Here is a 25,559-nt window from a genome sequence, read left to right as displayed (position 1 = left end):
CATAGCATCAATTCAAAACTTGTTTCCCATCCATCATATTTGCCAGACCTGGTCCCTTCCGACTTCCTTCTTTTCCTGAAAATGAAGTAAGCCTTGCCTAGTCGCTATTTTGCCAATGATGATATAGCTGTAGTTGAGGGGTTTCTGGAGTGCCAAAAAAAAAAAAAAAAAAAAAGTTCTACATTGGGCTAAAAGTGCACTGTTGGAAGCAAGTGTTCTTATCCCTTTTAGTTTTTCTGATGCTTAAAACTTTTCATACACCCTTCATGTAGTAGATACTATACTGTTGGAGTGTTGCCATTAATTTTCTCTATCAGCTTGTAATGGTCCTTTGAAGTTCTGCACCTTTACAAATGTCAACTCTTGTTTTGATGCTGTAAAGCTTTTGGTCTGAGAGAGCCATAAATGCCAAATATTTTAAAATGTAATTTCAAAAGAGCCATGCAATATTTTAAAAACTTAATACAAGAGCATTTGCACATTTATGTAGGACAAACAGTTTTAGAGTACAAGTCTGAATTTTTTAAATAACATAATTCTGATGTTGCTAACCAATGACAAAAGTACTTCTACCATTAATGCGACTTCTGGTGCTGCATGGTTTTGCTGAGGGCTTTATAGTATGTTTCATACGTCATTAGATTAAGCTGCATGCTTGTGAGACTTCTATCTGTTAATCATGAACGTAATTCAATTTGATTTGCCATTTGAATTTCCTCCTGGATATTTTTTGCTCCTATCGGAACACAGAGTGCACAGCACTTTGACGCGAATGTCCACTTTTTGTCTGTGTTGGGTTAGACATGTTGATACCGTTTTTGGTCCTATGTGCACGGTTACACTTTTTTCAAGCCATGCCCGTCTGAAACAGTTTTGGATTCCAGCATCCTTGTCAATTGCCCTCGCACGATCTTCAACCTTTTTTCGTTTCGGATCGTTATACTGTATAACTCTTTTGTCCAATCGAGTAATCTGCCGCAAACAAGTTTTAATGTTTATGTCGCAAAATGCAAATATTTACACTACCGAGCAAGTTAGAACGGCATATGATAGTCGGGCTTGTGCTAGCACTAAGCTGAATTTGCAGCTCAGAGCCCACCACCGAGACGCAGGCGCACGATACCCCCACCCCGAAATTTTCTCAAAAGATTTGCGCTCATCTCGAGAATGGTCATTTTGGTCTGAAAAAGTCGGAACTCCGCCGATCAGCGGAAAATTCTCATCCCTCCATAGGCTTCCGACCCCTGCTATAAAGCAAGTATAAAACACAATGCTGAGCACTGGGTTCATAGAGGACAGTACATCAAGTGCACTAGTTGGCATTGTGTTAGTTCAAAGAGAACAACTTACACAAGAAAGATATTTGGTTTTAAATTTTAATGTTGCACATTGAATAAAATATGCACAAAACTACATGTATAATGGTTAGTTGTGGAACAATTTTTGTCCATAACTTCAGCATAGAGTTGTCAAGCGATTCAGACAAGCTTGAAAACTGGCTGCTTGCATGGAAGTTGGTGATGGTTCCATCAAGAGACCGGGAACACCAGGCCAACTGTTTGAATCCCCATTTTACTCTTTCTTCTTGTAGTCCTCCAGGTGAGCCAGGATCCATCCAGATGGTCCCAGGATAGCCATGGAGAACAAACCCAATCCGATGAGGGTTTCCTGAATGCAAAAAGATGGAGCTGTCAAATATATATGAGCTACACCTTCAGACAGACCACAATAGATTGCAGATACTTTGTTTTACTTTATTGCAAATTTTCACACTACTATCCATCCATTTCCTTGGCAGATTACCCTCAAAAGTGTTGCGGGAGTCCTGGAGACTATCCCAGTTATCTTTGGCCGGGAACCTTGAACTGGATGCCATCCAGTTTCAGGAGACACAGCAACAAACAACCCTACACCAAAGGGCAATTTATAGTCCAATTAACGCATGTTTTTTGGACGTGGGAGAAAACCGGAGAGCCCGGAGAAAATGCATAAAGGCATGGGGAGATCATGCAAACCCCACACAGGTAGGGTTAGGATTTGAAAATTCTTCAGAACTTTGAGGCAGACACTAACCACTATGCAGCTTACTGTAGTACTAGTCACTTTAAATTGCATGCATATATTTAAGAGTCCATGCCCTTCGTTAAAAAAAAAAAAAAAAGTTAATATACTGGAAACTTGCTCTATTAGGTATTCAAACTGATCTCATTGCTAAATGACTCAATCTTTTCGCACAATTGTAAAAAGAGTACAATCATCGTCACATTACAAGCAAGCCTTTTTTGCTGCATGACTGTTCTCGCAATGTTTATCTCTCAAAAGTATTCTGTCAACTGACTATTGTTGCACTAGACCAGCTCCAACTACCAGAGACAAATTCCTTGTGCGTGTTTGACATAAAGATGAGTCTGATAAGTCTTTAATTCCAATGCATGTCATTATGTAGGAAAACAATGATTATTGTGACTAATGGCACAGTGTGTATGCATGTTGCTGCGCTGTAAAAGCAAACTGAATGCAGTTGTGTTGCTTACAATAGCAAGCATATAACATATGGTAGTCTGCTCTCTGAAACTGCTCAAAGCCATTTACTAACAACAGTTGTAAAAAAAAACGTACAACAAAGAAGTACTCAACTGTACTCTCTTCTCCCTGGAGCTTCCCTTTTCCTCCCTCCCTCCCTCACACACACACACTCCCACACACACACACACACACACACCACACACACACACACACACACACACACACACACACACACACACACACACACACACACACACACACACACACACAACACACACACACACACACACACACACACACACACACACACACACACTCTGTTTTACTTTGGCTAATCTTCATTCTTCTCATTTCCAGCGCAAACCTCAATCTAATTGTTCATCCATCTGCTCCTTGTTTTCACTGCATATCACAATATCATCGACAAACATCATAGTCCGTGGGGATTCCAGTCTGACCTCATCTGTCAGCCTATCCATTACCACAGCAAACAGGAAAGGGCTCAGAGCTGATCCCTAATGCACTCCAACCTCCACCTTAAAGTCTTCTGTCACACATACAGTACACCTCACCACTGTTATGTAGACCTCATACATGTCCTGTACTATTCTAATGTATTTCTCCGCCACACCAGACTTACGCATGGAGTACCACAGTTCCTCCCTTGGTACTCTGTCATAGGCTTTCTCTAGATCCACAAAGACGCAATGTAGCTCCTTCTGACTTTCTCTGTACTTTTCCTTGAGCATTGTCAAGGCAAACAATGGATCTGTGATACTCTTTCTAGGCATGAAACCATACAATTGCTTGCAGATACTTCTGTCCTGAGTCCAGCCTCTACTACTCTTTCCCATAACTTCATTGTGTGGCTCATCATCTTTATTCCTCTGTAGTTTCCACAGCTCCGAATATCGCCTTTGTTCTTAAAAATGGGGACTTGCACATTTTCCCTGCATTCTTCAGGCATCTTCCCACCCGCTAGTATTATGTTGAATAAGTTGGTCAAAAACTCCACAGCCACCCCTCCAGGTATATCATCGGGACCAACTGCCTTTCCATTTTTCATCCTCTTGAGTGCCTTTCTAACTTCCCCCTTACCAATCATTGCAACTTCCTGGTCCTTCACATTTGCCTCTTCTATTCTTCCTTCTCTCACTTTCTTCATTCATCAATTTCTCAAAGTATTCCTTCCATCTATTTCACACACTACTGGCACCAGTCAATACATGTCCATGACTACCTCGCTCTTCATCTATTGCGGCTTTAGTGCATTGTGGGTTCCTTTTCACCCCCCAAAAAGCCAGATTGGCTTACATTATGTAGTATATTTCTGTAAGAAGCAAAAAAAAAAATAATAATTAAAAGCCAGATTGGCTCTTTGTGGCTGATTGGCTAAAATCATCGAAGCTCCACCCAGTAACACTCTCCCTCCTCCTTCCTCACCGCCCTTTTTGACACAGTTACGGGTGTGTGCGTGTGCCAACCGCTCTAGTTCAAAATGCCTTCACAGGGTTGTGGTTGATCTAAAAGCTAACGCAGAAGCACCCAAGAATGGATTCATTGTACATTAAGTTCTCATATTTGCTCTCTTTTGCTTTTAATGCTTTTTTATGTGCTTATATGGTTTACATTGACTCACGTTTGCTTTGTTTGTGTATGGTTACCTTATTTATCATGATTGCTGCGATTGTTACATTTCGGTCCGCCCGAAGGAAATAGATAGAGGATTCATGGAGATGTGGCCAGAACGGGCTGGAGATAGTGAGACACAAATCCCACATTCTCCTTGTGAGCTTAAGTTCCTCTTGTCGAGGAGGAGGTGCCACACCAGTGAAACCGAGGTGATGTAACTCCGGCACGCAAGGAAGTGGCATCACAACCGTGCGTCCGGTTCTACACGAGAAGACATCATGCGTTTGCGACTTTCTGTCGTGCAATAAAAATGTTATTTTATTGTTATTGCTAGAGACTTGTGCTGTTGTAATTTTTGTCTCAAGTATGCAAAGTATAAATTCTGTATTACTGTTTAAACATTCTGGTACCCACACGGCGGCTGCAGCGAGAAGTCTCCAAGTGATGAATGGTAACTATACAGTAATATAAAACAGTAAATGTTTTATAATTTATATTATTCTAATTATGTATATATTTATGATTAAAGATTTAACAATACCGCTTTGGTCTCAAATACAGTACAAGTACTGCTCATATTTTAAAATATTCTGGTACCCACATAAACGTCACGGTTTTCACTTTTTGCGGGTGGTTCTGGTCCCAAATACCGCAAAAAAAAAAAAAAAAAAAAAAGACTTCCTCTTCCTTAGCCACTTCTTCCAGCTTTTCCGGAGACATTTGGAGGCGTTCCTGGGCCTGCTAAGAGGCAATCTCTCCAATGTGTCCTGAGTCGTCCACAGGGTCTCTTTCCGGTGGACACGTCTAGAACACCTCACCAGGGAGGAGTCCCGGAGGCATCCGGATCAGATGCCCCAGCCACGTCATCTGGCACCTCTCAAAATGGAGGAGCAGTGGCTCGACACAGAGCCCCTCCCACATGACCGAGCTTCTCATCCTATCTCTAAGAGAGAGCCAGGATACCTTGCAGAAGAAACTCATTTCGTCCGCTTGTATCCGGGATCTTGTTGTTTCAATAATGACCAACATCTTGTGGCCAGGTAAGGGTAGGAACATAAACCGACTGGTAAAATGAGAGCTTCGCCTTTTGACTCAGCTCTCCCTGTACCGTAACGTACCGATACAGAGTCTGGACACTGCACCGATCTGCCTGTCGATATCCCACTCCATTCTTCCCTCACTTGTTAACAAGACCCCAAGATACTTGAAGTCCTCCACTTGAGGCAGGAACTCAACCCTGACCCGGAGAGCGCATGCCACCCTTTTTCAACTGAGGACCATGGTCTCAGATTTGGAGGTGCTAAGCCGTTTTACACTTAGCTGTGAACCGCTCCAGTGAGCTGTGATCACGGCTTGAAGAAGCCAAGGGTCGTATCAGGGCGTTCGGTACCCCATACTCGCGAATGACCCACACAGGACTTCCCGAGACAGTCGAAAGCCTTCTTCAAGTCAACAAAATGCACGTAGACTGGTTGGGAGAACTCCCATGCACCCTCGAGGATCCTGTTGAGGGTGTAGACCTGGTTCAGTGTTCCACAGCCAGGAGGAAAACCACATTGCTTCTCGTGAATCTGAGATTCAACTTCCCGACGGACAATTGACCCCTCCGTGGATATTGCGCAATCCGCGTCACTGACCAATCAGAGGCCAGAGATCTGCATAAACCAAAGCCCGTTTTTGCTCCCGCCATTTTCTCAGACAACATTGCATGGTTCAGTATAGGTTTTGTTAGCGTTTTATCGCGTATTTGGGTTATTTAACAAAAAATATGGTTAAGAGGTGTAGTCACGGACTTTGTAATAGTTACGACTGGTATCCCGAAAGGCCAGTTGGTGGAGTTCGATTCGTACCCTTTCCAAAACCGAAGACCCAGCACGAAAAATGCCTTTGTTGGATCAAACTTTGTGGAAGACCGCATCATCAACTAAATCCATCTAATATCAACCGGAACAGATATGTTTGCACAAAGGTATGCCTTATATTTGATTTTCAATACATGTCTCGTATAAATGAATTCGAACTTCTTCGCTAGCATAACATTGCTACGTGTGAACGATTGACACACTTATTCTTTGTTGAGCGATATTTAGCGATGATCGGACTGCACAAACGTGTCGCTTTCTTGCCGGCTCGCGCCCAAAGCTTAACCAGACTGTGTTTGCATGAAGATATGCCCTAAATTTGATTTTCAATACACGTCTCGTATAAATGAATGAGACGTTCTTTGCTAGCGTAACATTGCTACGTGTGAATGATTGAATCAAATCAGAAGCATTGAGTCTCTCTCAGTTAAGAATGTATTGTATTTAGAATCTATAATATATTGTTGATTTGAATGAAATCCGAAGCATGGAGTCTGTCTCAGTTAAGAATGTATTTTATTGTATTTGCCATTTTTACTGTTTGTCTTACGTCAGCGCACGTGGCGTGACGTCACTTCAGGAGGCGTGGTTAAGTGCCCTGTACGGAGGGGTCAATTCTCTCAAGCACCCCTGAATACACCTTACCAGAGAGGCTGAGGAGTGTGATCCAATATAGTAACACACCCTCCGGTCCCCCTTCTTAAATAGGGGGACGACCACACCCGAGTCTGCCAATCCAGGGGAACTGTCCTACATGTCCATGGGATGTTACAGAGGCGTGTCAACTAGGATGCAGAGGCATGTCAACTATGAAAGCCGCAGAACATCCAGAGCCTTTAGGAACTCTGGGAAAATTCTCCTCCACCCCTGGGGCCCTGCCACCAAGGAGTTTTTTTTAACCACCCTGGTGACCTCAACCCCAGAGATAGAGAAGAGCCCACCACAGAGAATCCAGACTCAGCTTCCTCATGGGAAGGCGTGCTGATGGAATTGAGGAAGTCGTCAAAGTATTCTCCCACCGATACACAACATCCCGAGTTCAGGTCAGCAGTGCCCTATCCCCACTATACAGTGTTGATGGTGTATGCTTCCCCCTCCTGAGAGGCCGGACCAGAATTTCCTCAAAGACTTTATCCATGGCCTCACCAAACTCCAAAGCTGCATTCCGCTTGACCAGCTGGTACCTATGAGCTGCATCAAGACTCCGAGAAGGTCTCACTGTCATTGCCCACTTGGGTATTGAAGTCCCCCAGCAGAATGATGGAGTCCCCAGAGGGAGCACTGCTCTTCCTCTAAGGATTCCAAAAAGGGTGTGTACTCTGAAATGCTGTTTGGTGCATAGGCACAAACAACAGTCAGGACCCGCTCCCCTACCTGAAGGCAGAGGGAGGCCATCCTCTCATTCACAGGGGGTAAACCCCACATGTCAGGACCCGAGCCAGGGAGGAATAAATATACCCACACCTGCTCGGCACCTCTCACCGTGGGAAACTCCAGAGTGGAAAAGAGTCTAAACCCACTCAAGAGGAGTGGTACCAAAGCCCAAGCACTGCGTCGAGGAGTCAGACTACATCTTCTCGATCACACACACCAACTCAGGCTCCTTCCCTGCCAAAGAGGTGACATTCCATGTCCCTAGAGCGAGTTTCTGTAGCCGGGGATTAGATCACCAAGGTCTGCGTCTTGGGCCAATGTCCAGCTCACATTGCACCTGACCTCTATGACCCCTCTTACAGGTGGTGAGTCCATGGGCAGGGTTCATACTCAAGTCTGACCCAAAAAATTCAAGGGCTTTTTAGGGGCATTCTTAGGGGCTGACACGGAAAAAATTTAGGGCCATCGTTGGAAATCAAGAGTAAGGAAAAAAGACTCACCCAATGGTGCCATCAACCGTTCTTGGGTCATCAAAGGTTCCAGTATCTCAGTACCTTTGACTGATCACCTGTCGCCCCTTGTGGTAGTTCTCATTGATATGACCATTGTCAACGTCTTCACATAACAGTATACAGAAAAACAGATTCTAACGACAATTGCAACTATATACACAAATGTCTTCTACTGATGTCTGTTTCAGCACTCCTATTCTAGCTCCTTGAGCCTACCCAGTGCCTCCTCCATTTGTTGCTGCAGAGGTGCCAAAGTGGCTCTCTTGTCCTTTGCTCTGCCTCTGAGTGCATTGGCCTCGGTGATAAACCTCAGATTCCTCTTTTCTTCTGCCTCCTCACACAGCCTGTCAGCCTTCTCAATAAGCGTAGCTATGCCAGTCTCTATTTTGGCTTTTTTGGCTTTGAGGCAGTAGAGATGAAAAGTGGGCAGCGATGCCAAATGAAGCCAGGTACGAAGTCTTCCTTTCCCCACAGTGGTAGTTTTTAGCAATGTCACTGTCTGGGAACATGACTGCAAACACTTTCGAATTATTTTCACAAGATTTGTAACTGTAATGGCTGCAGATCACTTTTAAAGTCCACACAATCTCTGCCTTAAACGAGTCCGCCTTCATGTATTGAACTACGTTCATAAAGCCTGACATCTGGCTGGTTGAAGTCGAGGACTGGACAACTGTAGGTCCACATGCACTGCCAATACCATTGCCTAAAGTTGACCCTTCACTATCTTGATATTTTAGAAACAGATTCATACCAACGAAAGATTATAGAGTCTTCGCCAAATCAGCGTGTCTCCTGTTTTTCCGGTGCGACTCCAACGCTTTGACACCCATCTTTTCAAGCTGGTAACTCTGCTTACACAGATGGCAGTAAAACATGTGCCGATCTTTTGGATCTCGACGAACCCAGCTCCCAAACTCCTTACTTTCAACCCAAGCATATTGAAAAATGCACTTCCCCATGATACAAGTTGGATCGATGAAAGAACTACGCTACGTCGTAACGAAGACAAAGTGAAATGCCTACTCACGGAAACAAACAATGGAATATCGACAAGATGGCGACAAGTTGTCAATATGGTGACTTCCGTTGACAATTTCTGACTGTTTTGGACGCCAGACGGATCGCTATTTTTTTTTAAATAAAAGATAATTTTTTTTAGGCAGAATTTTGGCGGTAGAGGTCCTTCCTTTTATTTATTTTTTTTATTTAAGGCTTTTTTAGGGGCTTGACCGGTTTTCGGGGATTTTTAAGGACTTTCAGGAGCCCCTAAATGCACCTTTGAAAATTTAGGGGTTTTTAGGGCCTTTTAGGGCCGCGTGCGAACCCTGATGGGAAGGGGGACCCATGTTACCCTTTTGATAAGTGCTCGGCAGTGCCCCATGGGTGCAGGCCCGGCCACCAGGTGCTTGCCTTTGACCCCCACCTCCATGCCTGGACGAGCGATTACTGTAATATAATGGGAATGGGATTACCGTAATATAAAAGCCTGATCTGGTCAGTGCCAAATTTTAAGATTCTTACATGCTTCTTATATTGTATGCAGATTTTTGAAATAGCAAGAGTCAAGGATTCAGTTAAAAATGGAGAAAACAGAAATTTGTGCAAAGTACCTGCATTTGAATGCCATGACAGCCTCAGAATTTCAGGATGACATGGTAACATTTGCATCGAGTGCCCCTTCATATGAGGCAGTCACACATTGGATCAGAGAATTCAAAAGTGGCAGAGACCACGTTAAAGATGACCCAAGGTTAGAACGACCCCAAACAGCAACAACCAAGGATAACATCGACCTATCTCTGCAGATGGTCATGCAAGAGCTTCGAATATGATAACGTCAGATAGCAGATAGCCGATATAGCAGATATACAATGACCGAGCAGACATAATTTTGAGCAAAGAATGGGATTCTCAAGGGTTTCTGCAAGGTGGGTCCCTCATCTTTTGACACTACAAGAGAAACACACCAGTGCACTGTGTCGAAGAGCAATCTTGAACTGTTTGAAGCTGATTTTCTTGTTCGATTCATCACTATGGATGAAAGCTGGGTTAATCAATACAAACCGGAAACCAAAGCACAATCAAAGCAGTGGAAGCACACGTCATTGCTGACACCAAAGAGGAGCAAGGTTGTTCCTTTAACTGGCAAGGTCATGGCTTCTCTCTTCTGGGATTCCCAGGTTCAGTTTTTAGGGTCGGTTGGGAAATCGGAACCACAAGCCATTTTTAATTTTTTTTTAAAACACCTAAATGATCTATTTGTTCATCTTTTTATGCCAGTCAGGCATAGTGACAGATCAAACAAATGGTCTATTAGATGGCAGGAAGTACATACAGTTATTAATGTACCCAATTTTTGTTACAGTTTTATATGTTGGTGTGCTGTGATATTTTCTTTTTGTAATCGTATATGAGCTGGAGGTCAATAAAGGCTGGAAATCACTGCACTAATCATATCATGGATTCTAATCACTGGGTCAAACGAACATCACGTGTCCAAAATAATGGGTCCTAACTTTCTGTAATTAAATTACTTTGTCATTAAATTACTTCACACTAAAACTTTCGAGCATGATTCGACAGAACACCTGCACCTTCGTTGAAAACCATTAGTACTAGCTTGCTAGGCTACACGTTTTATTACCTGCTTTCAAGCCCTACCGTAGCAAAAGTACATGAACACGCATACATCAAGGAACTCTTCGATGAAAGTTCTCTCCTAAACACCGATGACCACCAACACATATTTTCCACCATTTTGTTCTTATAAACACATGGTGCGATTGGTGTCGTCACCATGGTAACGAGTGTATCCTCAGCTGTAGTGATCATCATAACGGGATGCGGTATTGGAACACAAGATTTTATTGCAGTGGAACATTGTGCAATTGCGAAAGGCCATATATGTCTGTTCCACGTGTGTTTTTTTTTTTAAATAACTACTGGTGGTTGCAAGTGTATCCGATTGTTTTTCAGTTGCCAAGATAAAAATGGCATGAGGTGCTATCGAGATACAAGACTTTATTGCAGTACTCTGACATTGTGAAAGACCAAATTTGTCATCTAATTTGGTAAAGGAAAGTAACTATTAGTGATCAGATATTTACAGTACTAAGTCAAGAAACACAGGACAAGGCTAAAAATAAATTAGCTTTTGGATTTAAATATACCATACACGACAGTGACACAAAGGCAAGTCTTTTCCAGAGCCGATCAATGATGAAATTATTTGGATCTGGGATATTGACAAAGCCAAGTAAGACCAATCAAAATCAGTTTATAGTCTAATAAAAACTGGACGCTTGTGCAAATGGAAGAGTAGGAGAATTTGGAGGGAGAAAAAAAAATAACAGCAGGAACCCCATTTGTTCATCCATTTTTATGTGATGTAAATTATATAAATTCTATAGTGAAGCTATACTTGTAAATTTTCCTTCAAAATCACTTAGTGCTTAGTGCATTATGTTCAGATGTTTGAGTTTTTCGTGAAAGAAAAAAATATTGGTGTCAAAGTCATTTCGCTGTTTGATCTGTCTGGTTTTAGTAATACGGAAGCGTATTGCTGTTGCACAAAAAAAAAAAAAAAAAAAAAAAAAGGTCCCATCACGTTACGTGTAAAATGTGGATGTTTCATGTTGTAACATGGTGTTCTTCACATTACAATGTGGTTAATTACAGGTCATTCATGTTATTACAATTCATTTCACATAACATGAAACGTTTCATGGTATAACGTGAAATGAACCACGTTATGTAATTTGTCACATTATAACATGAAACGTGTCACGGTAAAACGTACTAAGTTCTACGTTATAACCTGAAAAGTTGGCGTCAACCTGTTGCAAACCTGTGGTCAATCACATTCTTCCAAGGTGGCATACAGAAAGACACAGCCAGAGGTTGACTCTCATTGAGTGTTGCACAAAACAGGGATTTGGTGAGTTTTTCAAGGAGACATGGTGTACCCAAAGATTGCCTCTTACATATGGAGCAAGAACAGACAAAAACCTATAGTTTTGTGCTCTTTTATGCAAGCTACCCAACATGTTTATACAAGTAAGCCCAGGGAAACCCCGAGAAATTATTTGCAGTATGTTTGCAAATGAATGCTTTGTCTGCTGTATTTGGAATCCTCAAGTCTAGGGCATTGTTTCCCAACTGGTGAGCCAAGAACCAAAAGTGGGTCGCAGACTCGCAGTCAGCGACAATGATTGGAGTCCGCGGTTTAAGACACTGCCAAACGACACTCAATTAATTAATTAGTTTACATACCAATACACTACGTCGTGACATGGCACAACAACAGTGCTGTTTTTTCCGTTTGATTTTTATGATAATCAATAAATTGATCTACCAAACTTGATCTGAAGACAAGTTAAATCACACGAACGGTCTACACTCGCAATGTTTTGAAAATGCTGAAAGTTTAGTTCAACATAATCGGCGATCGTGGCAACAAGCTAGCAATACATTGGAACAAACATTGCTGTGGGCAATCGTGACGTATTGTTGTGTGTGTGGGGGGGGACATGCACCACGGGACTGCCATAAATAGGAGGCCGGCTTGCTAGAACGCACCTTTACGTGCATGCACTCGACGTATTGGTCACACCTGAATCAAGCGACGAGGTGGATGATAGTCTAATGTTTTTTTTTTGTTTTTTTTTACACCGTCACACAGCCTCGCGATGGACACAACGAGCACCCCTGGTGTAACCGAATTTCTTTTCACATGCCTCATGTTGATGACTGTCGACGTAAATGCGCTCTCTTTACGTGAAGCACTTCTGAACATATGCTTTCGTACTTGCTCCGTACATGCTCAGTATGGTTGACTTGCATTTCCTGTTTCCGGGTGAATACTGGTTGTTTTTTGACGCAGCCTTGTTTAGTTAACAACGTTTATGAAATAATCACGTAAATTAATGTCAGGACCACACAAAATAAGCGACGTCTTGAGAGAATGTGAGGGGAGGGGCGTTACTGTTACTAGTGTTAGTGCCTCAACATGGCTACGCTTGTGAAAGCAAAACAATGAACTCAAACGCATGTTTGTCAAATGTTGTCAACTAATATCCAGATTATTTTCAGGCAATTTTTCATACATTTTCCAGAGCAATTTTGATGAAAATTTAAAAATCCGGAATTCTGGGAAAATCCGGAAGACTTTCATCACTGGTTATTTTGTCAGAAGAGTCTCTGTTAGGATGAAGGGCAAAGTTTATTAAACAGTCGTGAGGCCAACCATGATGTACAGATTAGAGATGGTGGCCCTGAAGAGACAACAGGAAGCAGAGCTGGAGGTGACAGAAATTAAGATGTTGAGATTCTCTCTAAGAGTGAGCAGAATGGATAGGATTAGAAATGAGTTCATTAGAGGGACAGCCAAAGTTGGATGTTTTGGAGACAAGGTTCGACAGAGCAGACTTGACAGACTACTCGATGGTTTGGACATGTCCAGAGGTGAGAGAGTGAGTATATTGGTAGAAGAGTGCTGAGGATAGAGCTGCCAGGCAAAAGAACGAGAGGAAGGCCAAAGAGAAGGTTGCCGGATGTTGTGAGGGAAGACATGTGGGTAGTTGGGGTTAGAGGAAGATGCAGGGGAGAGGTTCACATGGAAAAAGATGACGCGCTATGGTGACCCTCTAACAGGATGAGTCGAAAGGCAAATAAGAAGCTGTGCTGTAATTACTTCATTACTGGAGTCCCCAGTTTACAACATTGCAGGACCCTCAATAAATTAGTTTCCATACGAATACACAACATCGTGATGTGTAATACATAAGAAACATGGGGCTGAAAATAGCCAATATTTGACTGCTGATTATTACACTTTACACTAATTTTATCAGTTGTAATATGCAGCATTTTATGTTTGCTGGGGGGATGACAATGTGAGTGGATTGTGCAGACTATTATCAGAAGAAAATGTGTGCGTGTGTGTGTGGAGTGGGGGTCCACCGGACAGGGGGTGGGCTTTTGTGTAAGGCTTACTTGAGGTATGTTCACGTACCTTTAATATGATATAGCAATCATTCACATTTGACGAACGCGACCGCAAATCTGCACAGTCGAGCACGAAAAATCACACGTGTTAAATTTGTTAAAAGTAAAAATACATAGACATTCTCAGTGCACATGAAAACTAATCCAGCACAGTGAACCACAGCCTGAGTTTTTTTTTTTTTTTTTTTTTAAAAACACGGAAGTAGTGGTCTCCTGCTAGTTTACCTGACTCCGCCCCCATTCGGCTCTTAAAGGGGTTAAACTCATAATTACAAACACCATCCACCCACACAGTCTGGGCAACCTAGAGCAAAGAGAGTTAGACATACTGAGCTTAAAAAAATAAAAAAAAAAAAAAAGAGACTGGATAGCGCATACATATTTAATGCTATATTGATTGGTTGAAGTCAGTTGGCCGCCATCTTGGTACTCACAAAACGTGTGGAAGACATGGTTTACAAGTTGGAATATGCCAGGGTTTGGCAATTAAAACTGGTTGTGTGGGGTTGAGATTTTTTCAGTTCTGGTAACATGAAGGATTTTTAATTTGACTTGGTCAGCCAAAAAAGGCTAAGTGCAAAGGAAAGACACAACACTGACTACTAAGAAACCTTGCAGGGCCTAGGGCCCGATTTCCATGACGTTATCGTTTTGCAAAATATGCTGTGAAGCACCGTCATCATATAACAGCAAAAAACTAAGCATTTTTTTGTCATAAAAACATTAAATTTTAAGTCAATCAGTTAGATATATTTTTGGAAATAAGGACTCACAATGGGAAAATATGTGCTAAACGCATTGTTCATTTGTTGTCTCTGTGACATCCTATTTCAGACAGAAAATTTAAACTTGTTTCCTCACATCTGAAAATCAAATTCAATTCTGTATTATTATTGTATCAGTTCTGTATTATGAAATTCAGCAAAAATTTCACAGAAAACGTGTTTTGTTGCTTATCCACTGATGAAGTTTGGGAAAATATTTCCATCGGTTTTTGCGAAAAGTAGAGTGTGAACAGTGAACAACAACAACCATAAACAAAACTTTAATTAAGGTCATCAGAAAATAAAAAGCCCTTTACAAACAAACTTTAACAGTGTCAAGGTAAATCTTTCTAACTTACCTGTGGAATGATTTCTCACAGCCACGAAACTGGTGATTGATGCACACATTAATACATGTTCATTAATGGTAACCGATCTTTCGGTTCCGTTGATTTTTGTCCTGGGAAACGGTGGGAAACGATTTTTCTGTTCCCATTGATAATACTCATGGGAACCGGTTTTTACATGTACCTCAAAATAAAGCCTTAGCAGGCATGAGCATTTTGTCTTTTACACTTAGCAACCGACATGTTTTACTAGCGTTTGAGTGACACGGATATGAATAACTCGACCTTGCGCATGCGTAGCGCAGAAGCGGAAACCGGTGCTGTTTGTAAACCACACTGACAAAGCTGGGTGTTTTAATCATTAAAAAAAAAAAGGGGTTCGGGTAGGATCGTTTTATACAGATTGTTGTATTTCGTTGAGAACTTGTTTTACATTTCACATATGGGCAAATTTTATTAAAAGACCAGAGATCTGGGAAACAGACTTTCGGTTCCGTGTTTTCTCAGGCTGGGTAACGACACAGTAATGGAACGATCGTTTCCGTGAAATGCCCATGCCAGTGATGTCCTGGGTTCAAACCCGGACCCGCCTGTGTGGAGTTTGCATGTTCTCCCCATGCCTGCGTGGGTTTCCTCCAGGCACTCCGGTTTCCTCCCACATTCCAAAAACATGCAATATTAATTGGACACGCTAAAATGCCCGTGGGTGTGATTGTGAGTGTGGCTGTTTGTCTAAATATGCGCTGCGATAGGCTGGCAACCAGTTCAGGGTGTACACCACCTCCTGCCCTTTGACAGCTGGGATAGGCTCCAGCACTCCCCACGACCCTGATGAGGATAAGTGGTGAAGAAAGTGGATGGATGAATTTACAGTTATGTTATTTTAATCCAATAAATTATTTTAAGGTCTTGAGATTCCATCCCTAATCACACCCGTAACTTTCTCTGCGACCATGACTGAACATATCCATACATTTTTTTAAATGTGAGTGACTGATATAGCTCGCAAGAAGACAACAAAACGTTATGTACCCTCGCAAGCTAGAGCTAGCATTCGTGATTGTGTGTAAACATGCTGCCCGTACTGCTGAACACACAATCTGACCAGAGCAGTATATTCCAACCTTGTTAGAGCCAGAGCACATACTGGTACCACATCAACACACAACCATGTCACAAAATGTAGAAATATTAATTGCTGTATCTACTGTACTTAGTGACATCTAATAGAAGTTGAACATGTTGTCACTATGCATCATTGCTATGAAGATACATCATTGTAAATAACTATTTTCTCAGAAATTAAGCACAAGTATATATAGTAAGAAATAATTAAATAAACAATGAATGAAATTGCTCGAAAACGCCTTGAAGTTGCTCCCCAAGAGTTAATTGGGGTGGAATGAGTTAAGGAACAGAGCTCTTGCTCGGGTCATGTTTCGGTAAATTATCGTCATTCTGGCTCAGTAAAGTGACAAAAGTAAAATATTTAATCAAAATACAGTATAAAATTAATTATTTGTAACGCTGAAAATAAAATATTGGTAGTTAAAGTCAATCGCCTTCAGAATACACCAAGCAGTTGTGACCTCGCCAGTCAAGGACGGCGAATGGATGCTAGCAAGGAATGCCATTTTTGATGTGAACTTACCACAGTGCCTATCTTTTCCTTGGCAGGTCTAGTGTAGACATTTGCCCTCTGACAAACAGTGTGTCCCCGCAGGACGGGTACAGCACCGAAAATGATGGTTCGCAGAAGCCCAGGCATATTTATTAGCCTTCTCTAATGACGAGCAAGTACGTCCTATCGTGTGCGTTGTATGCAGTTCTCTGACGCGACTCCCCGAAGTCACATTACTTCTTTACAGCAGCGAAACTCCAAATCAATTGTATGCCGCCACCTACTGTCTCGGAGAAGGATGGATGCAGTTGAAACTTGGCGGAGGTTGACTATGATACGAATGTGGATCACGCAGTGTTGGAACGCTTACTTTTTGCAAATATATTCAGTTACGATGACAAGTTACACTGATGAAAATGTAAGTGTTGTGCAACTATTTGCTTTTTCAAAGAAATAAAACTGATGACATCTGATATTTTTTGTAACCTTGAATCAATGATGTATCAACATAGTTGTTGACTCGTCCAAAAAAAGTGGATTTAAAAAACATAAATCAATATATTTTTACAAAAAAAATTCCAAAACATGACCAACTGCACATCCATCCATCCATTTTCTGAGTCGCTTGTTGGCGCAGACGTTTCGCGTGGAATACTTTCGTTATTTTATCTTTTAAACGGATGAAGAAACACACTACTCACTTCAGTTACCATGGAACAGAAAAGAAGAAAAACTTTATTGACACACACACACATTCACACAAAACAGTGCAGTGACGTAGAGATCACGTCAACACCCCCACTTGATTTGGTGCAATCCAGAATGTTGGACGCAACTTTTATAGAATTTATATGTTTACATACATTTTCATATAACACAGTTTATGATCTATTATTCCTTTCAAATACCTCTGTTGAACGCAGTGTCTTGCAGTGGGAGATTTTGTAACAGTTCCTTGAGAACTTCTTATATTTAGCTTTATCCAGCCGTGTTTATTTTCGATTAGGAAAATAACGTTCGTACTCGCGCTCCACTTTGCTTGACAACAACCCTTTATTCACGGAACCTGAAAACGGAAACAACAGGTGAGCTACAAAAGTACAGTAACAGCATAACACTGCCATCTGTAGGACTCAATGAGTAAGGGCGCACATAACAATAACATTTAACACCCCACTTGACCTTAGCTTATTATGGTATATAAATAAAACAACAACAACAAAAATCATACACACTTCTTGCACATTAAGTGCCAAACAAATATCGTACAAAGTTCTTCAGTTTTAGTTTGGAGACTGGTTTTTGTCATCAAGTCAACAATCATATTGTCAGAGGAACAATATTTTAGACAAATCTTCCCCTTATTCACAGATTCACGTATGAAATGATATTTCATATCAATATGTTTACACCTTTATTGGATAACTGGGTTCATGCCTAGTGCAATAGCTCCTTGGTTGTCATCGAATACCTTGGTTTGAGCATGTTGATAGTTATCAATTCCTTTGAGCATCTGTTGTAAGTACATGCACTCCTGTATAGCTGATGCTAAAGCCATGTATTCTGCCTCGCAGGTAGATAGTGCCACAGTAGGTTGTTTTCTGCTCTTACACGAAATCAAAGCGGTTCTCTGACTCAAACTGACACAGTAGCCTGTGGTGCTACACTGGTCTGTGGCCTCAGATGCCCAGTCTGCATCACTATAGACTATCAGGCCTAGAGCATCTGTGCTGTCCCTTTTGAAACACAGTGCACAGTTTGTTGTACCCTTAAGATACCTGAAAACATGCTTCACAGTGTTCCAATGCTCTTCACTTGGTTTTGCAAGATGCTGAGAAAGTTTGCTGACCACAAAACGTAAGTCTGGTCTGGTGCATGTGGACAAATAGATCAAACTTCCCTCAGCCTCTCGATACACCCTTAGCTCCTCTAATCTTTTAGCATCATCAGTGTATTAAAATTTGGACTCGCAGGGTGTCTCTCGAGGTCTACAATCTTGCATACCAAATCTGGTGAAATTTTGTTGACATATTTCTTGAGTCATAATGACCTGACCATCTGACTGTTTGAAATCTTTTCCTAGAAATGTGTTCAATTTTCCCAGATCCTTCAATTTAAACCTCTCAGTGAGCATCCTTTTAACACTTTTCACAATCTCCTCAGTATTAGCAGCGATAATAAGATCATCAACCCCCTAATCAAAATAACATTTTCATTTTGTCTTTCTCTTGAGTGCAGAGAGTTATCGGCAAGCTTTTGTTTGAAACAATTTTCAGATAGATATGCATGTAATAAAGTATTGCAGTTCCTGCCTGCCTGTTTAAGGCCATACAATGACTTCTGCAATTTACACACCAACCTTTTTCCTGCTTTTGACTTTTTCTCATAGCCTTCAGGCTGTTCTAAGTACACCTCGCAATCAATTGGTGCATGCAGGTATCCAGTTTTCACGTCCATTTGATGTAGAATTAAACCTTCTTGCGCTGCCTTCTGCATGACTATTCGAGCAGTGGTCATGTCAGCTGTAGGCTGAAAGTTTCCTCATAGTCAATGCCTTGCTTTTGGCAGTAACCTTTCGCAACAAATCTTGCTTTATATTTTTCCGATGCATCAGCATCACTTTTGAGGGTATACACTCAATTACATATCACCACCTTTTTGCCTGGTGACAACTGGGTGATGGTGAATGTCTCATTTTCCTCAAGAGACTGAATCTCATCATTCATTGCATTTATCCATTGTAGTGACTTGGTTGACCTGATAGCATCCTGATAATTTTGTGGTATGTCACAGACAGCTTTGTACCAGTAATCTACACACATTACCAGTTTGTCTATGGCATCATCAGTCTCATAATCTTGTAGGTGTCCTGGCTTTCTTCTAGTTCTAGGTGGGTTTGTTCTGGTCTCTCCTTCAGTACCGTGCTGTTCACCTTCAGGCTCAGAAACATCACTTTGGGCATTTTGGTTTGATGCCTCTTCAATTTTTCCCCCATCATTTATATTAAAGCCCAGTTCGCTGCTGAATAATTCTCTCTATCATGGTATTCAATGTGTGACCCTCCTCTCTGAGTCCTTTTATCTATGGGTGTCCTGCTTGTGAATTTCACCACTCTGTGATTCTGGACCTTCTCTGTGTCTGTATAGTACACCAGGTAAGACGGGCTACACTTATCATATCCGATGAAAAGGCCTTGCACACATCTGGATTCGAACTTGCCTTTCTCTAGCATGTTGGAGGCAAAACATTAAGATCCGAATGTTTGAAGTTTCGACATGATTGGTTTCTTGACTGTCAACATCTCGTACGGTGTCTTCCTTGTGCGGTTACTGTAACACCGGTTCCTTACATAGGCTGCTGTTCTGCATAGCATATTTCCAAAGTCTCTCTGGTAGTTTGCCATCCAATAACATACATCTGCCCATTTCATAAAGCGTTCGCCACCCCCTCTCAGCCGTCACGTTCTGATGGGGGGGAATAAGGTGCTGATGTTTTGTGCCTTATCCCATTTTTAGTTAACAGAGCTTTAAATTCCCTGTTAGTGTATTCACTACCATCGTCTGAGTGAATACATTTTATTTGCCCATACGGTGCTGAGTCTGGCAAGAATCTCTCTGTTGCTTGTGTTACATCACTTTTTGGATTTTATGAAGTACACAGTGACTGCACCGAAATAATCGTCTGTGAAAGATATAGCATATTTGTGCCCCTCTAAGCTTGCGGTTCTCATAGGACCAGCTAAGTCAGTGTGAACCAATTGCGCTCTGGCTTTTCTGTTTGGCTCCCTATTCCTTGTTTGTATGAATTTCCCTTTTGTGCATATTTCACATAGCTCTGCCGAAATGGCTGTACTGCCTTAAATCACCCTACCATTTACGACACTCTGTAATTTTTGTACATCCTCATAATTGTAATCACCAAGGATTTCATGCCAAGTTTGCATGTCATGACATACATTACACTTATCATCGCTGACAATTTAGTCAATAGTTGGCAAGTAGAATAGGTTACCACTTTCATGAAAATCAAACCTGTGGTCAGTTTTGGTGATTTTGTAGCTGTACCCTTTTTTGAAAATGACTGTAGTTCCAGCATTTGTCCCTCTTGCCACTGAGAAGATGTCATGTTGTATGTTGGCATAAACAGTGCGTCTCTTAGCTGTAAGTTGGTGTCCGTCGATGTCCAGTAGGTAGATCAGCGCCGTCCCTCTGCGTTGAGCCATCCCGCTGCACTTTGTCCCATCTGCCAGCTCGATTGAGTGGGTATCGAGTTGGAATGAGTTGTCGAAGCTCTTGAACTTTGTAATATCATTCACAATGTGAGATGTTGCCCCACCGTCCACCCTGATCCCCTTCATTTTTATGTTGGTAGATGTCCTCTCACTGCTTGCTCGCTTGACCATGAAACACCGATCCTGGTTATCGATGCCTTCCTCTTTATCTCCAACAATTTTTCTGACTTCATCTTCTTTTCCCTTTTTCCTGCATACCGATTCAGCATGTGTGTTGCTTCTGCAGTGTCCGCACCAAACCTTTTGATTGCTCTTGTTACTGATATATCCTTTTTGTCCACACTTGTAACATATCAGACTGGCTTCCCCATCCTTCTTGTGCGTTTTGGTGTCTCCTTCGCTTTGTGTCGCACAAGTCTTCATCACGCTGTCAGTACGACTAGTTTCCCTCATCTTTTCAGACTCTTCATAGACTCTCAGCCTTCTCTTGAAGTCTCAAAATGTAGCACTGTCCTCATTTTGTGTAACATGGACAGCCAACGTTCTGAAAGATTCTAGCAGTCCATTCAAAACAGTTGCTACAAGCAGCCTGTCACTCATGTTCTCTCCTGCATCACGAAGGGCTGAAACTATATTCTCGGTCCTTATGATGTAATCTGTGACAGTTTCATTTTCTACCATTTGAATAGTGGTCAATGAAGTGTATAGGTTCAGAATTCTGGGTTTGCTCTTTCCTGAATAATGCTCCCTTAATATTTTGAGCGCTTTCCTTCCATCTTCTGAAGCTTCATGTCTTATCAGAGATGGGCTTTTATCATTGAGTACATTAACCAGCTGAGCATAACAGTCTGCGTTTTTCTCTGGGTCTGCAGATAATGCTTCTGCGCTCATTGGTACTCGTAGAATGGTGTCCTTTAGCTTTAGAATATGTAGCTAAGGAATCTTGTCTCCCACAGATCATACTTATCTTCTGTTCCGTCGAACATCATCTACTGGGGCATTCCATTTTGTTTTAATTCCACGTTTTCTTGGCTCCTAACAGTTCTCTTCTTCTGTTACCTTGTTCTAGACTGTCGTCCCTGGACCCATAACCAATTGAACCCAGTGTCTTGCAGCGGGAGCTTTTTGTAACAGTTCCTTGAGAACTTCTTGTATTTAGCTTTATCCAGCCGTGTTTATATTCGATGAGGAAAATATCATTCGTACTCGCGCTCCACTGTGCTTGACAACAGCTCTTTATTCAGGACCTGGAAAACCGGAAACAACAGGTGAGCTACAAAAGTACAGTAACAGGATAACACTGCCTTCTGTAGGACACAATGAGTAAGGGCGCACATAAGAATAACATTTAACAACCTCATTGCATGTTTAGCTGCTAACTAGTGTTTTTCATTCAGTTCAGACAAATGCTGTGATAACCTGCCCAGTGTCCAACATCAGTCAGGTCTTGTACACGTCATTATGTAAATAAGGCTTCCCGCCACCTCACGATACATCTTTACATCAACAGAATCAGCTTCACTTTGATGATCGAGTTTCTGTTCACATAGTGTAGACCTTCATTTACATTCAGTTATACCAAATCTTTCCAGTACCTTACAGATGTATCTGCTTTAAATCATTTTTCCAACTCCTTCACTTTGTTCGAAATCAATACCTAAGAATTGTTTAATTTTCCCAAGGTCATTCATTTTGAACGTCACGGTGTTTTGTTGACATCTGATCGTAAATCAGACTCCTTTTTACAAGTTCTTCACTTTGTTCGAAATAAATACTCAAGACATGTTTAATTTTCCCAAGGTCCTTCCTTTTCAGACACATCAAGATAGAACAGAGCTCAGCAACCTTTTTGAGGCTGAGGGCTTCTTCATGAGCACCGATCGTATGAAGGGCTACTTGACCTGTTTGCGGCAAATTTCAGACTCAGTTCATGACACGTACATAAAATATTTTTGTTTTAATATATTGTAGTAAATGACATTACAGGTATTTTAATGTTTTAATTCACGTAAGCAAGTCAGATTCAGAATTTAAAGCACAAATAATAGTAACAATTTGTGGCCTATGGTATTTTTGGAACATACCTCGCGGGCACCTTATATGGTCCTCACGGGCTACCATTCGCCCGGGACACCCCGTTGGTGACCCCTGAGATAGAACATGTGGCTGGAATTGCAAGAGCTGCAGCAGTGGAAAGAAGAGAGCAAAGACCTGGTGGCTTCAAAACAGAAGTTTCAGATGGAGCTGCCAGCAAGAGGTCATCCACATACTGCACAAGGAGAACAATTTAAGCGGAGACAACAACTGGCAAAGACAGTTGTTGAAGAGTCCAGGGGAAAGAACAAAACCTTGAGGCAGCCGATTGTAGGAGTAGCAAACACAATTCCAAATGAAAGCAAAAAATTGCTTCATTGAGGGATGGAGTGGAATGCAAAAGAAAGCATTAGCCAAGTCAATGTAAGTGAAATGAGTTTGTTCGTCATTTGCACTAGTATGGTATGTATCGTAAGATGGTATGGCATAGCAGGGGCATACTGTATGTGTGTTGTATTATTGTAACAGTTCAATTTTTGGATTTAACATTTGTTTTGTCATGGTAAAGTTTACTCACTAAGGCCTATTTGCAAATTTCCACGTAAGCGGTAATCCTCTCAAGTGGCAACAAGGATACTGTGGTATGTAATAATCCCATTCCCCCACCTCAACTCCTTGCATGGACCTCCCCTCCAATTGCAACATAAGAAGATTTTAGGAGTGCAATAATAACATTTGGGTAGTCCGTCACATTTTTTTCCTTAATATTTTGTTGTTTCATTACTTGATTTCTTTGGGTGACATTTCTTCTTAATTTATGTTTTATAGAATGGGGATTGACATTGGACTCAATGCTTCAAATGATGACATACCTTATGGAGGAAAAAGTGCCTTTTCCCAACTGGAGCACAACATAGTGGCTGGATATCTTATTACTGCAGGTAATAAAAAAAAACTGTTCACTTAAGCAATTGGCTGTGGATTTTGTGAGTAATTCGGGAATTTATGTTCTCTATTCTATTAGTTATACTAATGTACTCTGGAATTAATATTTGATTAATAACTATGCTATTTTGTTTGCAACCATCAATAATTTGTCAGTCTCAGGTTTGGTTCAGATTTCTCCTGTCCGTCGTGTAATCCAAAAATTAATAAAAAATACTTACTTATTGTACTGTATAGTTATTTATATGCTTGAATATAATAAAACATTAGTGGGTGGCACCTGCCAGAAGCCCTTCAGAAGGTCAAACTTACATATGTATGTAGCTTTACCAACGTGATCAATGTAATCATCTACTCTCGGTAGAGACACATATAGACCATAGTTCAAAGACCGTATAGTTTAGCCAAACGACGTATAGACACCAAAGTCGAACGAATGTTTCAAAGAGGCGAATGTTACTTCCATCAAATATCCAAGTAGGCGAATGTTTACGGAAATGTCCAACTGACGGGAGGTAGAAGGCAGTGTGGTGTCCGTGTACTTGTGTACTTGTCCAAAGGCAGCAGTGGTCGTCAGTCATCCTTCCTTAAATCCACTCGTCCGCTTCTCGAACATTCCAGACATCCACGTCTGACGATGTAATAGAGTCCCCCTTCTCTCAGAATGTAACAAAAGACCCATCCATCCATCCATCCATCCATCCATCCATCCATCCATCCATCCATCCATCCATCCATCCATCCATCCATCCATCCATCCATCCATCCATCCATCCATCCATCCATCCATCCATCCATCCATCCATTTTTAGAGCCTATCCCAGCTGTCAACAGCCAAAATGCAGGGTACACCCTGAACTGATTGCCAGCCAATTGCAGGGCACATAAAGACAAACAACCGCAGTCACCAGTCTGTCTGGTGGCCATCCAGGCCACCCAAAGTGAGGCGTCCAGCTAAGCAGGTCAGGAGGTCGGCCAAGCACCAGGGTCCCTACGGAGCAACTCGGGTGGATGTCCTCGAGGAGGAACCCAAAGGTTTAGCAGGAACCAGATGAGAGCACTTGACGGCTCTGGTTGAAGACCTCCTAGGATGTGGTCACGAGCCAGTGGCTGCCGCGGGTCAGTCGACACTGAGATGTGATCGTCCAGCGCCCCAAGGTTGGTAACCGCCGAGACGTGGTTTTGAAGTGGCTGATGATTGGTCGCCACAAAGGCATTGGTCATCGGGCGGATGGGAAATGGTCGCCGCCGAAACAGGAGCAGAAGGCGGCCAGGAATCGGTCACCATTGGGACAAGGATTGGTTCCCATCGAGGTGTGGTCATCAGGCGGCTGGGAATCGGTTGCCATTGAGTCGTAGTCGTAACGTGGCCGAGGATCGGTCGCAGCCGAGTTGCGGTCATCGGATGGCCGGGAATTGGTCACTGCCGAGGTGTGGTCATCATGCAGCTGGGAAACGCTTGCCCCGAAAGAGGAGCGGAAGGGGGCCGGGAATCAGTCACTATCGAGATGTGGTCATCAGGTGGCCAAGGATTGGTCGCCATCAAGGTGTTGTCATCAAGCGGCTGGGAACCAGTAGCCACCGAGACAGGAATGTGAGACGGCAAAGGACGGGTCACTGCCGGAACAGGAATGTCAGGCGGCAAAGGACGGGTCGTCACCGGAACTTGAACGTGAGGTGGCAAAGGATGGGTCGTCGCCGG

General features: G+C 42.1%; 2 protein-coding genes across 2 annotated transcripts in view; one reads left to right on the top strand and one right to left on the bottom strand.

Annotated features, from left to right (window-relative positions):
* Positions 1-1,355: 1,355 nt before the first annotated feature.
* LOC133513251 (cytochrome c oxidase subunit 8A, mitochondrial-like) lies at positions 1,356-16,923 on the bottom strand. The gene is made up of 2 exons (XM_061843836.1): positions 16,678-16,923; positions 1,356-1,668 (listed from the first exon to the last, which is right to left on the bottom strand). The coding sequence occupies exons 1-2, from the start codon at positions 16,792-16,794 to the stop codon at positions 1,573-1,575; spliced, it is 213 nt and encodes a 70-aa protein (XP_061699820.1). The 5' UTR covers positions 16,795-16,923; the 3' UTR covers positions 1,356-1,572.
* A 103-nt stretch (positions 16,924-17,026) lies between these two features.
* Positions 17,027-25,559, top strand: part of rrh (retinal pigment epithelium-derived rhodopsin homolog) — a 49,431-nt gene continuing 40,898 nt past the window's right edge. The window contains exons 1-2 of the mRNA XM_061844310.1: positions 17,027-17,065; positions 23,741-23,853. Of these exons, the coding sequence (XP_061700294.1) occupies positions 17,058-17,065; positions 23,741-23,853 (121 nt within the window). The 5' untranslated portion in view covers positions 17,027-17,057. The remainder of the gene's footprint in view (positions 17,066-23,740; positions 23,854-25,559) is intronic.

Source organism: Syngnathoides biaculeatus, chromosome 15 (genome assembly GCF_019802595.1).
Source record: "Syngnathoides biaculeatus isolate LvHL_M chromosome 15, ASM1980259v1, whole genome shotgun sequence".
Lineage (NCBI taxonomy): Eukaryota > Metazoa > Chordata > Actinopteri > Syngnathiformes > Syngnathidae > Syngnathoides > Syngnathoides biaculeatus.
This window is presented reverse-complemented; position numbering and strand designations above follow the sequence as displayed.

What these genes read in the sequence shown, in the direction of transcription:
- LOC133513251 (XM_061843836.1), bottom strand. Translation starts at nt 16,794, where the DNA reads ATGCCTGGGCTTCTGCGAACCATCATTTTCGGTGCTGTACCCGTCCTG. An exon ending in AGGAAAAGATAGGCACTGTG is followed by an intron (nt 1,669 to 16,677) that starts GTAAGTTCACAT and finishes TTTTGCATTCAG; the next exon opens with GAAACCCTCATCGGATTGGG.